Here is a 17,826-nt window from a genome sequence, read left to right as displayed (position 1 = left end):
TTTTTGCCCCAAGATGGCGCTGTCACGCGGAAGCCAGTGTCAGTAGCTCTGTCCACTCTTATTTGTTTTTGGTGTTTTACAGCGCTTCTATCTTTTTTTAATGAATTTTTAATATTTCTTAATACATTTTTACTTGACTTTGTACTTTATACTTTTTACTTTAATGATGAGTGATGAGTATATTAATACTTAAGTCCTTTTTTCCTGTTTATGTTTCATATGTACTGTTAACGGATGCACTTTTTTATTTGTATCTTATCTTGAAGCTGACCCCACCCATCTGTCAAATTTTTAAAGTCAATGTGGCCCCCCCCGGGCTCAAAAGTTTGCCCACCCCTGCACTAACCACTCATCCACCGGACCAAATATATCCCTTTTTACTATATACCTTTTACTTAATTGATGAGTGATGAGTATGTTAATACTTGAGTTATTTTTTCTGTTTATCTTTCATATGTACTGTTAACGGATGCACTTTGTTATCTGTATCCTATCTTGTCCTGACCCCGCCCATCTGTCACATTTTTACTTTACTTTATACTCTTTACTTTAATCATGAGTGATGAGTATATTAATACTTTAGTCCTTTTTTTCAGTTTATCTTTCATATGTACTGTTAACGGATGCACTTTTTTACATGTATCATATCTTGAAGCTGACCCCGCCCATCTATCAAATTTTTAAAGTCAATGTGGCCCCCGCCCGGCCCCAAAACTTCACCCACCCCTATTCTAAACCCGCTATAGTCACCACATTTTCACATTACTCGTCTCGGACGGAAATGTCGACGTTGCCAGTCAAGGTGACTGGAAAACAGCGGGAGTCATAAAACCGCAATCCTGACTAAGAGAGGCGTGCCGAGGCAGCGTCGTCCCTGTAATCTGCGGTTTTGGTTTCCAGGGCAACGCGCCCAAACAAAATACCAAAGGCCCAGGTAGCCGCCTTAAAGCAAATTCACACGGGCCTTCTTTTTTAGTCAATCAGTGCAACAGGTGACGCCAGGGTGAAAGAATTCCTTTCAGAAAAATCCCCGCACCACGCCGTGCCCTTCCTCCCCCCTTCCTGTGCTCTCCGCTATCCTCCCACACTTCCTCAAACACACACTTATACACACATATACACACATATACACACTTATACACACTTATACACACATACCACACCCCAGCATGCCTAAGAAAGTCCATTTTTTTCCACAGTATATACAGTAGGCATACCACAGCTATGTCTCTTTGCTCTCACCTCGTTTTTTTTTTTTTTTATTGACTCACTGCGTCTCTTCGGGGATAACGTAACCCAAAATTTCGACATCTATGTTAAGCGCTAATCTTGGGACTTAAAATAGAATGGTTACATTCCATTTAGTGGTCGAAACGTGAAAGGTTTCGTCTTTTCTGGAAGGGGTAATGGTATGGAAAGTGTAGTTTTATACAAGAGAAAAAATTGGATTTAAATTTGGTTTGGGGGGTTTTGGGGGGTTGGATCATGACATTTTTTTTTGTGGGACACAATGAAAGAGATTTAGAAGATTTTTTTTGGCTCACTTTTTTAAAAGGTAAAGGGTTGGAAGTCTTAAAACCCAAACTCGCAGTAAAAATTTGGTCTATAGAGGGCATTTTTTTGGGGTTGAATCATATTGTTTTTTTGCTATATTGTGGTTCAAAATGAAAATGAGATTTGGAAGATTTACTTGATTTAGAGTTCAGGATTATTCAAGTTTTTTTGGGTCACTTTTTTTAAAAAGTAAAAAGTTGGAAGTCTTTAAGCCTGAAATCACACAAAAAATTTGGTCTAGAGGGCATTTTTTGGGGGGTCGGATTATGTCAGGTTTTTTGCTATTTTGTGGGTCACAATAAAAATGAGATTTAGAAGATTTCCTGGATTTAGAGTTCAGGATTATTCAAGTTTTTTGGCTCACTTTCTTAAAAAAAGTAAAGAGTTGTAAGACTTCAAACCCTAACTTGCACAAAAAATTTAGTCTATAGATTTTTGGGATCATGTCGTTTTTTTTGTTGCTATATTGTGGGCTACAATGAAAATGAGATTTGATAGTTATTGATATTTTTTTTCTTTTGTGATAACAATTTTTATCATATCGCCCAGTTTTAGGTTTACTAAAATAGTCACTACTTTTTTTCGCAAAAACCAGGTGCATTAAAAATCAAATAAAAACTTTTTTCTATGCTTTCTTTCCAGTTTCCAACATCCCTTTCATCCCTCCATAAAACGTACAAGCATTGTTGTTCTTTTCCCGTATAAGTACAACATGCTAAAAGTAGCCTTCTTTTGTGGCCTGACTCGAGCAGCAGCAACATACGTCCCTCTCGGCCACATCAATCCTGCTCTCGGCTCTTCCCCAGATCTGACATCAAGATGGCGGAAGGAATGCGCCGATTTGGAAAAGATGAAATAACGTAATCTCCTTCTAAACTACCGTATTTTCACGACTATAAGGCGCACCGCATTATAATTCGCACCCTCAACGAATGACAGTTTTTTTTTTATATATAAGGCGCACTGGATTATAAGGCGCACTGTCTATTTTGGAGAAAATTTAAGACTTAAGTGCGCCTTATAGTGGTGAAAATACGGTAATTGCTATTGACTTCCAGGTATGAAGCACTCACTACTTTACAGTCACCTCTAGAGCCAGCCATTGTTGATGTTTTGGATTTTTTTTAATATGAAATCTTGCAGTGGGGGAGGAGCTATATGATGGAAGATGTTGTAAACTAAGATGGCATCTGCATATTTAACAGTATTGTTTCAGTTCAGGCCTTTGTCTTTTTTAATATCCGACAGTGGTGGTTTTTCGTTTTTGGTTTTCTGTTTTTTCCATATATACGACGCACTGGATTATAAGGCGCATTGTACATTTTGGAGAAAATGTAAGACTTTTAAGTGCGCCTTATAGTCGTAAAATACGGTACTTTAAATCAAGAACAAAGTCTCACTTTTCCAACCCTAATCTAACCGAACACCACTTCCTCCAAGGCCTTCTTCCGACAACCCCTAGTCCAACCCAGACGAGCCACCAAAGCATTCCGCGGCGTCCCTGAAGCCTTCTAATTGGACTACGTTTAACACCGTGACGGCACGTTGACGGGATCCTTACCTTGGCACGCCTCCCCGGTGGTTTCGTAGCCCGCCAGACACTGGCACTGTCCCACGGGCACCACCCATTCACCCTCTGCGGTACAGTAGATGCGTGGAGTGGCTTGACTCACGGCGTTCTCTACACAAGCGCCCTCCACCTCCCTCCAGGCGTCCGCCACCGTCTCCGGGAAAGACGCCAAACTCTGCACGGTGGCCGGACAAGTCTTGTAGTAGACTCGAACCGAGAGAAGTCCAACACAGGCACCCATATCTTGGAAAGCCAGGTAAAAACCTTTCCGGGATAGTGGACCCACCGCCCTGGTCTCAGTGTTGACCAGGAGGGTTTGATCCCGGGTTACTTCGTCGGGGGCGATGGTGGCTAGTTTACGAAACTGTCCTTTGCGGAAATTAGTGCCTACGTCGGCGTCTGTTTCGTAGATGAAGAAGTTGAAGGTTTCTTTGCAGGATATGGAGGAACCGCCAAAAGTGTTGCAGTCCCTTACGATGAAACGCAGTTCCACGGATACCCTGGTGGTGCCAGGGCGGCGTTGGATAAACGTGGTGCGTAACCAGTTGTCCTGATCGGAAGAGTCGATGTTGCAAACGCTGTATGTGTAGAAGAGGGAGCTGTTCACCACTGTTTGGACGATTTCCCACTGGAAGAAAACAACTAAAAAGGTAAGTTTGCTTTCTTTGCTTGACAGTAGATATGTTAAGTACTGTATTTTCTTGCATATTAGCCGCATCTGCGTATAAGCCGTTGATAGGTTCATTCATAATTACCCTTCTTTGTAATTATCAATAACTGCAGGCAGACATCTTATTCAATTATTGACATTTAATTAAATAGATTGGATCACAGATAAGAACCTTAAGGGAGGATTTCTTCAAAAGTATCTCACTCTTAAAATTGCCTTAAAATGGTTGAATTTTGCAATTTCTCTCGTATAAGCCGCATCTGCGTATAAGCCGTACCCTTAAAATTGCCTTAAAAAATGGTTGAATTTTGCAATTTCTCGAGTATAAGCCGCCCCCTGATTCACAATTTTCATCTCCATATTTATAGTTTTAATAGGGAGTACAAATGTGTTACTTTGAAGGGAAAAACTGAAGAAAATTCATCATACTTGGTATTTCTGAGATACTGTATAAATAAAAAACAATATATTAGTCAATATCATAAGGCAGTTAGTAATTCATCCAGTAATGGTTGTTTTCTTACTGCAAAACAGAAAATAACCAACAAAAAGTAAATGCTATTTTGCCAACATCCACTTGTGAAAAAGAATACTAAGTTAAGAAAAATCATCGCACGTGGTATTTCTGAGTTTAAAAAAGGAAGTCATGTGACCAGTACAACCAGGAAGTGTATGTAACAGTCTGGTTTGTCATCCCTAGGTAAGATGCCGGCGCCCTCAGCAAGCAATAGCAGGCAAGTAAGTGAGTTTTTTCATGTTTTATGCAACAAAAATGCATTTTTTGGTTGAATTTCATTCATAGACGTCAAAATAATTAGTTTGACATTTTATTTGTTCATATTTTCTCTATTTTGAAAATTACCGTATGCAGTTTCAGGCAAATTAAGTCTAATTTATGCGCATATAAGCCATACCCTTTTTTGAGCGACAAATATATAAGTATATGCAAGAAAATACCAGAAAAATAATAGAATATGATAGTATTTTTTTGTATACAATCACATCCTAACCCCAATTTTTTGTGTTATTCCTTTCGAGTCCAGTTTTAGTGAATGCTTGCCTTTTATAATCACAGAAAACCAAAGTATTTCAACCATGGTTAAGTAAAAAAAATATGTATTTTTATATTCCATGCCCACACTAAAAGAAGGCACACATGTTATCTCACATAATGACTAACAAATAAAAGAAAAGTAGTGAGCTGGAAGCTTCTTTTCCACAAGTTAACATTATTGGCGTGGACATGTGTCGACGTGTGTGGTTTTCCAGTAACACACAAGTGGCCTTGTGTGTGTTTTTGTGTGTTTTTGTGACGCACACACACACACAAATCCAACAAATACTACTGTAGAAACACCAAGTAACATTCTAAGTCGTTAATTGTGCTTTATAGTCACTGCTACTTTGCAATTAAAGACTTTTAACAGACGGGAAAGCAGTGATGAGTCGTTAGATTGGAAGTCAGAATTCAGAACTCATGGGGTGTCACTAAACATTTTATGGGAAATTAAATAAGGGGCAATTAAAGATGACATGAAAAAGATGCCTTTAATTATTGTAAGTACGACTACAGAGGGTTTTTCATTAATGACATTTTTGACATAACAGTAATTAAATATAGAGCCGAATCATGCCAAATATAATTTTAGTGTGGAAAATATGTTTCAAAATGGTTGCAAAATGCTTTTCTTTAGGGTTATTTGTCTTTAGTTGATATCATAAGCGTGAATCCTGGCCAATTGATGGCAATTACCCTTATTAAGAGATAAAAAAAATATGTATAAATGCAACTCGGAATATATTTACTCACATAGGGCGCAGTTAAAAGTCTAAAATTTTCTAAAAAATGTACAAATGGGCCAATCAGTATGCACTAAATTCATGATTCTGTAAAAGTCGTTGTATGACTCTTACAGCTTGACTGTTGGGTACATTGCTTGCTGACATGCTATATTTATATAGTGAAAAGGCCATTTGGGTAGCATAACAACATTAGCAGTAGAAAATTACGTTTTCTTGTGCTAGCATTGACTAAAACGATCCGGATTAGAGCCTAAAATGGGTAAAACCAGATCAGTTTTACAAAAAAAGTACTTAAAAAATCCAGTACAAAAGTTGTTATATGGCGTACACAATTTGAAATGATCAAAAACTACGAAATGGGGTCCATAGAAGTAAATATGAACAGTCTGAGGGATAAAACTAATGAGTATTTACTCCAAATCGTATTACAGACCATTTTAAAAGCAGTTATGGTTAATCAGAGGTACTTTAAAAAAATGTCAGATGTGGTGAACAATTACAGGCCAAAATGATGATGCTCTAAAGAACAAAAAAAAAAGCTTTTAAAAAGTACGCCTTTTTATATCCACAGCTCTGTTGACTTTATAACATTATTACGGTATTATGCTCAAAGTACATTGAGATAAAAGCAACCCTCACGGCATGCCAGGGAATTCCATGGTCATAAAATCCGTGTTCTGATCTTTACGGACTTGCTATACTACATCCCGACTCATGTCCGGGGTCTTTTTATAGACTGAAAAACCACTCGACTATAGATAGTGCAATGCTTCCGGCCCCTAGTATACGTACAATGACACCAGGCTGCTATCTATCAAGTCTTAAGAGTGACACTTTATCAAAATGGCCTGAATTACTAAAAAAAAAAAAAAATCAAATATCTTTAATCCAGAATAGGACAAGTGGAAGAAAGTCCGGAAAAAAAATCAGATACCTTTATTCCAGAATAAGACATGTGGAACAAAGTTAGAAAAAACATCTAATACCTTTATTCCAGAATAGGACACGTGGAACAAAGTCAGAAAAAATATAATACCTTTATTCCAGAATAGGACATGTGGAACAAAGTCAGAAAAAAATCTAATACTTTTATTCCAGAATAGGACATGTGGAACAAAGTCAGAAAAAATCTAATACCTTTATTCCGGAATAGGAAATGTGGAACAAAGTCAGAAAAAATGTAATACCTTTAATCCGGAATTGGAAATGTGGAACAAAGTCCAAAAAAAAATCTAATACCTTTATCCCAGAATAGGATGTGGAATAAAGTTAGAAAAAAAATTTAATAACTTTATTCCACAACAGGACATATGGAAGGAACTAAGTCCCAAAAATCTAATCCCTTTATTCCAGAATAGGACATGTGTAACAAAGTCAGAAAAAAAATCTAATACCTTTATTCCAGAATAAGACATGTGGAACAAAGTCAGAAAAAAAATCTAATACCTTTATTCCAGAATAAGACATGTGGAACAAAGTCCAATTAGGAACAAATATCGTCCAAATTGAGTGCAGCATAGATGCATAGACATAACTAATGCTTCATAAATCTCATTATACTTGTTTAATAACAATTAAAAACATTCAATTCAATGAGTTTTTGGCGCTTTTGTACGTTTCCAAACTTCCGATGATCGTTTTTGCGTTTTTTTTTATAAAAGTAGAACACCAAAAAATGATCAATTACGCAGCCAGACTTATCTGAGAAGCTTTTCTAAACATCATTAGACTGGAAATACATCAGAGAGAGAAAGTCTTTGACCCCCGAGGTCTTGAAAATGCTGGCGGGTGTATAAATACTCACCCCGTTCTCATATGGCAGCGTCAGCCAGCCCAGTTCTCCTCCCGAAGACCTCATGTCTAGCAATACTTCTGTAGACAGGCGGGAAAATAGGAGTTATAAACAGCTATTAATCCATCCGGGACATACATAGTCTCCAAGAGCAACATTAAAAATACTGCTGTGGCCTACCAACTAGCATTTGTGGCATTGAAATTAAAGAGTTTTAAGAGACGGAAGCACTGACGAGTCGTGGGATTAAGAGTCACGTCTCCAAAAGTCTCGTGTTGGGTATTGAGAGCATCACTGTATGAGGAATAAATTAGGCTAAATTGAGATTTAAGAGGGTTAATGTTATGATTACTATGTTTTTAATCAGGTATTGACATTCTCAGTTTAGTGGAAGGCGATAACTTTATAGTGTTTTAATTGAATTTTCCCAATGATCGTGCAATAGTTATTTCCTATTTTCACAGTTGCGTGCAATGATAGCAAATTAGTTACTAAAAAAAGTTTTGTATGCAAAATATAGTCTTTTTTTAGCCAAATAAACAAGATGTAAAAGCCTTTTATGGTCATATTTTAACTTTAATCTAAGAAATAAATTACGTTTTCTTCGTTAAAAATGGAAATACACAAACAGCACTGATTTATCTAAAACAATATATTGATTTTTTAAGTATTTATTTAAAGACAATCTCTTTATAGAAGGTTAGAAACTAAATTCCCATAAAAAAGCACATATGTAACAATATAATAATATTAAAACTGCTCATTTTTTTAATGGAACACAAACTAGCAAACTAGACTCCAAAGGCAAAAAAAAGTCAAATGTCACTATTTGCTCAGATTGTTAAATCTGGAACTATAAAAAGCTCGCGTGCGTGTTTTTATTTTATTTTATTGTTTTATTAGTGTAACACAATAAAAGTCCGGCGTTCAAGGAGCCATCAGGCTTTATGGTGCGTTCAGGGGCCACATGCCAGCTCCATTGACATTCTAATCAAGCATGTCGGTGTGATTCAACAAGTCATTAAGCGTGAAGAAACATCTCCAATCGTGTCTAAGAACGCCATGGCCAAGTCGAGGAAATAATAATAGAACAAGCGTGCGGCTGGAAGTGAAACCACAAGTAGTCCTCGGTACGGGACGGGGACGGTACGGGACATCCATTGGACATGTTGAGACATCGTTCACAGGTGCTCCCACGCCCCGAGGCCCGCTGACGCAATTCAATAACTATTTCAATGTAAAACATTTAAGTTTTGTTTCTACTTTTGTCTTCTTAGTAGTTGTTTCACTTTAAACGGATTTAAAAAAAAACAATTAAATAATTACAATTAAGCAGGAAAGTGTTAAAAATACAAATATAAGAATTATCAATTTATAAAATAGGAACAAATGTTACACCGGACGTTGACACTCAAAATTCCGATTTTTTTTTTCCACGCTGAAAGGCGAACTTTTTTTTTCTTTTAAATCGTTAATTTAGAAAATCACTCACGTTGTTTGGACTGGTGGCTTGCAAATACAGCACTGGCGAGGAAAAGTAGAAAAAAGTTGAGGCGACGGAGGTCCATTTTTGATCGAAATAGGAAGTATCCTCGCCTCTGTCGCGCTCGTGCCTCCAACGAGGCTGACTGGATAACTGAGTGAGTGAGCACGAGCCGGCGAAACAAGGCAACCCATCGACAACAGGTGGCGTCACGTGACGTCACACGCCCTGCCCACTCCATCCAGAGGAATGCGGATGTGTCCCAACTTGGCCACTAGGGGCGGGATTACACCTGACTGCAACCACTTCCAATGGCCTAGTTATTATTTTAACAATTATAATATATACTTATAGTAATTACTTATTATTATTATAATAAAATCCAACCTAAACCATAAAATTACAGTAAGTGATTAGAGTTGTCACTTTATGGGGATTTTTAAGTGAATGTTTAAAAAAATATTTTTATGATTATTATTTATATATTAGTGTATTATTGATCATTATCATTAATAGTTATTATTTTGTTTTTTATATGTACATTTATATATTATTAGCTGAGTAATAATACATAGCCCTATTATAGAGTAAGTGAATATTTTTAAACGGTAAGATAAATACTATTTATCTAATAATATTTTTCATTTATTTTTTTATCTTAATTTTTATGTAAGTATAGACGTTAATACATTACACTAATAAACTTTGAAATGTTTTTTTTTCATAGTATTCATTGCATCCCATTGACAGCAACTGAACCATCCCTGCATGTAAGTATTCTTATTATATTACTTTTTATACTATTTATTCTATAAAAAAATTCTTACCAGCTTTTTCAATGTTGTAATATGTCATAAAAGTCATATTACAGTTTAAAGGAACTCTTAATCCAATCTCGGAATGCACATGCTAGAATGCTAAAATGAAAAAAAATGGTTAAATTAAATAAAAATGAAATTAATATTGGCCGTTATTGTCAAAAAAATATAGCGTTAAAAAAATGATACATTTTCTGCACAATTAAAAACTTCCAACCAATAACTGTTACAGTTTTGGTAGCAAAGTAATACAATATTGTAATATTTCATTTACAAGTGCCATATTTACTCGAATATAAGCCGCAGCCTTAAAATTGTTAAATTTTACCTTGAATAAAAACGTAATTTTATTTATTTTTTAAATTAAAAAAACGTGACACCAGCCAATTGAAATTTAAGCTGACCTTTATGGCCCTTAACATGATTCCGTGATCGGAAAAATATGTCCCACTCTCGTGCTAATAGTCCTGATGGAAATCAATACAGTAGATTGTTTCCCCACTCTCACCCATCGATAAAACCAGTGCTCCCACTCCACACCGATTTTTAACCACCCACCAAATGCGCATTGGCCTACTTCGAATCAACACTTAAAACTCTCTGTATGTCATGCAAATTCCCCGCTGTAAAACATCACACTTCCCGTCTTAACTAAATGCCACAAGAGGACAACAAATGTCTACAATTAACCAGTCGATCAATGACAAAATGTCTCAAAAAACGACGTCCTATCCTGGGTGGCCTATTTTTTTTATCCTTTTAATTATTTTCAATGAAATCCCCATGTTCTCCTCGAATGAACTCACTCGTAATGTTTCATTAAGTACACGTCATTAACGCCCTTCAAATGTATCTTCGTTTTGGTGTGGATGGTGTTCAAATCCAGACAAATCTTTTTGAGCAAATAATTGCTCCCCCCATCTTGAGGGAGGGGGGTCTTATCTTTCCCACGACTGGCAAAGGAGGGGTCAAGTAGGGGGTGGTGGCCCCGGTATGAATATATGACTACTAATGAGACGTTGTTCATAAAAGAGCCGTCCATATGAATATGTGTTGCCTAGCAACGTGGATGGAAGGAATTTTAGGAGTCAAGTCCCCCTCTTCTGTGAAGCGCTGTCCACTTGGAAACAAGAGCCCCCCCCCCCCCCCCTTTTCCACATGGTCTTTCTTACAAAAGCTTTGTACAGCCGGACCCCCGAACCCCCCCAAAAAGACACAGGGTGGACGTGATGGCGTGCACATCAATCGTTAAAAAGTAGCACGAGTGAAAGATGTTGTTGGGGATGAAAATACAGGAGTGAGTTAAGTGATGAATTGCATAGTCTTGACCTTTTGGATGGAGGGTGGTTTGGATGGGCTGTGAGTGTAAATTGTTGGTTAGGAGAATAAGAGTTTGGAAGGAGGTTCTGGTGTTTAGGGGAGTTTGGTTTGGGGCTTGCGTGACTGGTGGGGGGTTGATGGGGAGGGGTGGGGGTGTCACGCATCTGTTGGGTTGAGTTGTTTGAGGATGGGATGGCGGAGAGGTTTTGGGGAGAAGGGAGGTAGGGTGTGTTTTTAAAGTTGGGAGTTGGGTTGAATGAATTGGATTGAATTGGAGTTGGAATGAATTGAATTAAAATGAAATGAATTGGAAGTGAATTGGAAGTGAATTGGAAGTGAATTGGAAGTGAATTGGAAGTGAATTGGAAGTGAATTGGAAGTGAATTGGAAGTGAATTGGAAGTGAATTGGAAGTGAATTGGAAGTGAATTGGGAGTGAATTGGGAGTGAATTGGGAGTGAATTGGGAGTGAATTGGGATTGAATTGGAAGTGAATTGGAAGTGAATTGGAAGTGAATTGGAAGTGAATTGGAAGTGAATTGGAACTGAATCGGATTGCATTGGATTGCATTGGATTGCATTGCATTGGAATGAATTGGATTGAATTGGATCGGATTGGATTGAACTGAATTGTATTGAATGCTTGTATTATCATTCTAGAAATATAACAGCATATAAAACTTCTATTTCTAAAAGGCATTTAAAAAACATTTTTTGACAAAAACAAATTCGATCATCCCACTGTCTTGAGATACAAATGATTTCAGTCCAAACATCTACATATCAATACATAGACATGCATAAGAATCCCTCAAACTTATCATTTTTTAAAAAATGAATACAAATAACAATCAACATCCATCCAATCCTGCCATAAAAATCTAAAAAAATACCCCAAAACTATCTTAAATTATAATGTTTCACGACCCCCCCCCCACCCCCGCAAAACCCCCCCAAAAATCAGAATACCAACCCGAACAGATCCCAAACATTCCCCCCTTTGTTTCCCCCCCTTGAACGAGCACTCATCTGGAGCACCCACATATCGAGATTCTCCTTACGTGAGGTGTTACCTCAGAGCGTGTTAACGTGAATCGAGCCCACCCCGAGAAGCGCTTTCAATTGTCCCCCCCCTCCGGGTCACCGATGCCAAAGGTTAACACCCCCTTCTAACGCGCAAGTATGCAAACGCTGGACACACAATGGCGGCTTCTTTTGATTGGACTGACAGAGCATGAGGCCTCCAAACCTTCCACACACACATTTTCCACCCTAAACCAGTTTCTGAGGAGTGATGACAGCACAAAAAGTACTCCTCAGCAGGGGGGTGGTCCTAGGGGGGTCTAGTTCTATGTTTTGTGGGTCAGCGAGCATCGGCTCAAGCGGTAACGTCACGTTATTCGCCGCCCCTCACGCCTTCTCGTGGTATCGGCAAACATGGAGGTGCGCCTCCATTCAAAGCGACGAGGGGGGGTGGTGGGGGGCTTTGGGGGGCTCTTAACACGAAATCCATTCTCGCATTAATCCCCCCGCCTTCTTACAAAAAAGCCCCTCTTGTTAAGACTGATGGCTTCACGCTTTTGTTCATGCATTTTAAAGTTTTTTGTTGTTGTTTCTCTTAGTCCATGTTAGGAATGCACAGGGTAGACCAGACAAGCGCAAACTACGGCCCGGGGGCCATATATGGCTCGTTAGGCTTTTTAATCCGGCCTGCCGACGTTGTACAAATATATATATATTTTTTTTCATTCCCCAAGATGGCGCCTTCACGCGGAAGCCAGTGGCAGTAGCTCTGTCCACTCTTATTTGTTTTTGGTGTTTTACAGCCCTTCTATCTTTTTTTAAATGACATTTTAATATTTCTTAGTACATTCCTTTTTACTTTGTACTTTATACTTTTGACTTTAATGATGAGTGATGAGTATGTTAATACTTGAGTCCATGTTTTCTTTTCATGTTTCATATTTACTGTTAACGGATGCACTTTTTTATATGTATCCTAGTAACCCTAATATTTAAGTACTGCTATAAAATATCTAAGTACTTTTTAATATCTAAGTACTGTTTCATATCTAAGTACTGCTATAAAATATCTAAGTACTTTTTAATATCTAAGTACTTTTAAATATCTAAGTACTGTTTCATATCTAAGTACTGTTTCATATCTAAGTACTGCTATAAAATATCTAAGTACTTTTTAATATCTAAGTACTTTTTAATTTCTAAGTACTTTTTAATATCTAAGTACTTTTTAATATCTAAGTACTGTTTCATATCTAATACTGTTTCATATCTAAGTACTGTTTCATATCTAAGTACTGTTTCATATCTAAGTACTGTTTCATATCTAAGTACTGTTCAATATCTAAGTACTGTTCAATATCTAAGTACTGTTCAATATCTAAGTAGTGTTTAACATCTAAGTACTGTTTAATATCTAAGTACTGTTTCATATCTAAGTACTGTTTCATATCTAAGTACTGTTTCATATCCAAGTACTGTTTCATATCTAAGTACTGTTTCATATCCAAGTACTGTTTCATATCCAAGTACTGTTTCATATCTAAGTACTGTCTAATATCTAAGTACTGTTTAATATCTAAGTACTGTTTCTTACCTAAGTACTATTTAATATCTAAGTACATTTGACCAGCGACCAAAACACCAGCGACCAAACGTCCGATCACAGTAAAATCTGCTGTATTCCTAGTTTTTCTGCCAACCACAACTACTATTTTACTGCATTTCTAATTTCTTTCAAACCATCGGACTCTCCAACAATTTACTATCCAATTCTAGTCCTCATTAGACTCCCAGGTAAGCTGAAAATTAACCTAAATGCCTTTTGAAGGGTGAAATCTGCTCCACAATTCCGCTCGCCAGCACGATAAATACCGGATGAATGAATCGAGAGTTTACTTCCTTTGTCCTCCCTCGGAAAACCGACGTCACGGCTTCCAATCCAACCCATTCACATACACTGGCACGGTCGCAGGTGGTTTTCGTAGCCATTCTTCGTTAAACCACCTTTTTCCCCCCGTTCTGTGTGGTCTCTCGTCCTGAAAACAACGCCCACCCGCCCCCCAATGGAATCCGGAGAGCGTGTTGTCCATATCAAGGCCACTCGTTGTTCATCGTAGCGTAGCGAGACAAAAGCGCTAACATGTTCTAACAAGTGTCTCTCTCTTACCGAAAATGGTGGAAATATGAGAATGGCATTGCTCATACGGAACTGGTTTAAGTCTTTTAGTGGTTTTTGACTTTGTCGCTCATCGAGTATGACCTTGCTTTTATCCGAGAGCAGCTGCGAGGTAATGAGTACTTCAGGTACGCTTTTAAGAATGAAGACAGAAGAAAGACAGGGACATCTTTGCTTTGTAATATAAAACCTGCGAAGGAATGGATAGCGTAGGGTTAACATAAGTAAAAACAACATATCTTTCATGAGGTGAACTTTACCATCTGAAGGGTTTTTTAGAAGGATACAAAAGGGTGGAAAGTTTGGGGGAGGTACTTTGTGAATCAATCTGTCTAAATCTGTGTCAGGGAGTACTTATCTTTGGAGATTCGTAGATGTTAAGGGTCAAGTATAGGTATTGAAGGATAGTACGATATGAAGTACTATTTGGCTTTAGGTGTTGGTATATTTTGGGCTATGCTGGTTCACTTTTGTCTTTAAAAATAATTGAAAAACTGAAAAAAAACAATTTTTAAACAAGTTTTCTTGCATATTAGCTGCATTCGTATATAAGTCGCATTCGCATATAAGCCGCATTCGCATATAAGCCTAAAATGGCCTTAAAATTGTTGATTTTTACAATTTTTCACGTATAAGCCGACCCCTGGTTCACAATTTTTTTTTACCTCTATATTCATGGTTTTAATAGGGAGTACAAATGTATTACTTTGAAGGGAAAATTTAAGGAAAAATCATCGTACGTGGTATATCTGAGATACTGTATAAATTGATTTCTAATTGTACATTTCGAAAGGTTGTTTCATGCATGTAAACAAATTCAAAAAGGATGTCAAGTGAGCAGTACAACACGAAGTGTGTCCGTAACAGTCTGGTTTGTTATCCCTAGGTAAGATGGCGGCACCCTGAGCGAGTAATGGTGAGTTTTTTTCACGTTTTTTGCAAAATACATTTTATTATTTTTCTTGAATTCATTCATAGACGTCAAGATACATTTTTTAACGCATTTTCTTGCATTATGGCGTTTTCATTTTCATATTTTTTTGCAGTTTCGTGCATGTCAAGTCTAATTTATGCGCATATAAGCCGTACCCTCATTTTTTACCGACAAATACAGCGTTTTTACTAGAAAATACAGTAAATCTATTCACTCTACTATATGCTAATGCAAACAATTCTTGATATTTAGAGCTAGCTAGCTTCCCCATAGCCCTATAGCTAAGCCTCTATATTTTACACATGAAAACCACCCTATAAAAATCAATTAAAGTGAATTAAACTCATCGCAAAGTGAACCACTACACAATCAACCACAATACTACAGTATACTTCTCCTTTAGCACAGATCTACTTGCAAAAAATAATTACAGGACGAAAACAGTTGTCGTTATTCTTTTGTTGTCCACAAAAAAAAATCTAGAGTATAGTCTGCTGGGATAGGCTCCAGCACCCCCAAAAACATCAAAAACAAAAACAAAATATTTTTTTAGTAAAAACACGTCCAAAAACTAGCAAAAAAATGGCCATCACAAAACTTGCAAGTTGAATCATTCAGAAAATAGTGTTTTTAACTCCAAATTCACAGAAAAACATAATATGTAAATAACCCAGAAAAAAGGGATTAATTTGGCGCTTCTGTTTTAAATTTCAAGGAAACCTTCCCTTAAAGAATAGTGTTAGTACATACTACAACAATGCCTGGAATACTTTAAGTCGTAATCTCCGTTAATTGCGCTGCTTTTACGTTCTGTCTTCGTATAAATAACAGGTTGTGTATTCAAACTGCTTCCATGCTGGGTTTGCTTATAATCCACTACGTCTGGCAAGTTAGAAAAGGGGAGGCGGCAAAAGTCGAAGTAAAAGTGAAAAAGTTCTTTGGGTCTGGATAGGATGGATGTTAGCTAAGAGGCCTAATAAAGATGACAGCACGCATTCATATGCATTGGCTTGTGTGCTCAGCTTGAGCAAGTCTGCCTCGCGAGCCTTAACAAAGAGGAGGAAGGAAGCGGGGGGGGGGGGGGGGGGGGGGGGGGTGAGTGGGTGAGTCCAAATGCCTTGGGGGGGTTGTGGGGAAAAAAACATACCCACACATACCAGTGTGGGTCTCTTAAGCGAGGACAGCTGGGCCCGAGTATCGCTTTAGACTTGTTTAAGTGGAGAAATGCTTTGTATGTATTTGTATTGTTTGGATGTATTGGTCTACTTAATTCATTATGTGGATAGATTTATTTTTATTAGGGTGGTGGGGGGTGATGGAGATGAGGTTAGGTGAGTTGGGGGGCAGAGTTGTTTTGTTGTAAGGTGTTTGTTTGCAATTTGGAGTTTGTTTGGGAAGGGAAATATGTAGGATTTGTTTTTTTTAAGTTTGCCTGGGCCTGCGTGGGTTTTTTCTGGGTACTACGGTTTTCCTCCTATATTCCAAAAACATGCATGGTAGGCTGATTGGTCACTCTAAATTGCCCCTTAGTATGGATGTGAGTGAGCATGGTTGTCTGGAGTTAGGTGGGGTAGGCTCCAGCACCCCCTGCGACCCTAATTAAGATAAAGTGGTTCAGAAAATGAGATGAGATTTTTTTATACATTTTTTTTTACATATTTTGAGTATTTAGTGTTTATTTGATAGTTTTTTATCTGATTTTTAGGAATTTTTTGACCGTTTTGGGAGATTTTTTGAAAAAATATTTTGTATGATTTTCTATTAAATTTCATTTAGTGGTTTTAGATTTGGGAGTTTTTTTTAAACATTATTATCTGGAAAGTTTTGGTTGAAAAGTGCTTTGTGAGATTTTTTTTTGTATTTATCTACTTTCCCAATGTACATTTTTTAATTGCTATAAATTTTGGGCACATTTTTTTGTTTATTCAGAGTAGATATTTTTAAACTAATTTCACTTACCCCTAATTAAAATACTTACATTGCATACACTTATTATCAGGTCAACTGTTACCATTTTTTCTATAAAAAATATTTTATTTTGTCAATTTTTTGGTACATACCAACATCACATACACGGACCAATCAAATACTTGCCCTCCATATTGTAGCAACAACAGCTGAGCTAAAAACACTCACGATGGGTTTATGCTTACTTTAACAACCTATTCCTTCAAAAAATACCCCCCCCCCCCCCCACACACACACACAGGATGCCCAATCCTGTTTATTGTTTACCTTTCACAATGGCTAGCCAACCTGGGAGGGCTGTTCCATTGCATTACAGCTGTTTGTCCAATCGTATATAGACACTTTACCGTGAAATTTTGTACTTCAACTACAACAAACATCCCAAATTAAAGTTTATCCATGACAGTTAGGAGACAAACTTGTGTTTGTTTTTTGGGGGATTTTTTTTGTAACAAAACCCCATCCGTCATGCTGGATAAAAACAAGGCTAAAAGTCAAAATGCTAATTTATGTAATGAGATGTAAAGCTTTTTAGCTACTTGACGGACAGGAGCTTTGGAATGGAAGTCGACGGGTAAAATGGACGATCTTGCATTGACAACTGGTCGCGCCAAAGGGAAAGGGAGGAACGGCAGTGTGGTCCATAACAATTGGATCATTATTTGGCCAAAAGGGGACACCTGTTTTGTTTGTGGTGGGTCTTTATTTGGCGGTGC

General features: G+C 37.5%; 1 protein-coding gene across 5 annotated transcripts in view; it reads right to left on the bottom strand.

Moving 5' to 3' along the window:
- epha2a (eph receptor A2 a) overlaps positions 1-17,826 on the bottom strand; it is a 37,180-nt gene that overhangs the window by 15,920 nt on the left and 3,434 nt on the right. For 2 of the 5 annotated variants that reach the window (XM_077725420.1, XM_077725422.1), the window contains exons 1-3: positions 8,882-9,042; positions 7,402-7,469; positions 3,116-3,752 (exon numbers count right to left, since the gene is read on the bottom strand). In XM_077725420.1, the coding sequence (XP_077581546.1) occupies positions 3,116-3,752; positions 7,402-7,469; positions 8,882-8,957 (781 nt within the window). In that variant the 5' untranslated portion in view covers positions 8,958-9,042. Of the gene's footprint in view, positions 1-3,115; positions 3,753-7,401; positions 7,470-8,881; positions 9,043-14,292; positions 14,399-17,826 lie in introns of those variants that run through there. The other 3 variants (XM_077725423.1, XM_077725421.1, XM_077725424.1) reach the window with 3 other exon arrangements.

This window comes from Stigmatopora nigra, chromosome 10 (genome assembly GCF_051989575.1).
Source record: "Stigmatopora nigra isolate UIUO_SnigA chromosome 10, RoL_Snig_1.1, whole genome shotgun sequence".
NCBI classification, from domain to species: domain Eukaryota; kingdom Metazoa; phylum Chordata; class Actinopteri; order Syngnathiformes; family Syngnathidae; genus Stigmatopora; species Stigmatopora nigra.
The sequence above is the reverse complement of the archived record's forward strand: the minus strand, read 5'-3'. Positions and strand labels throughout refer to the sequence as shown.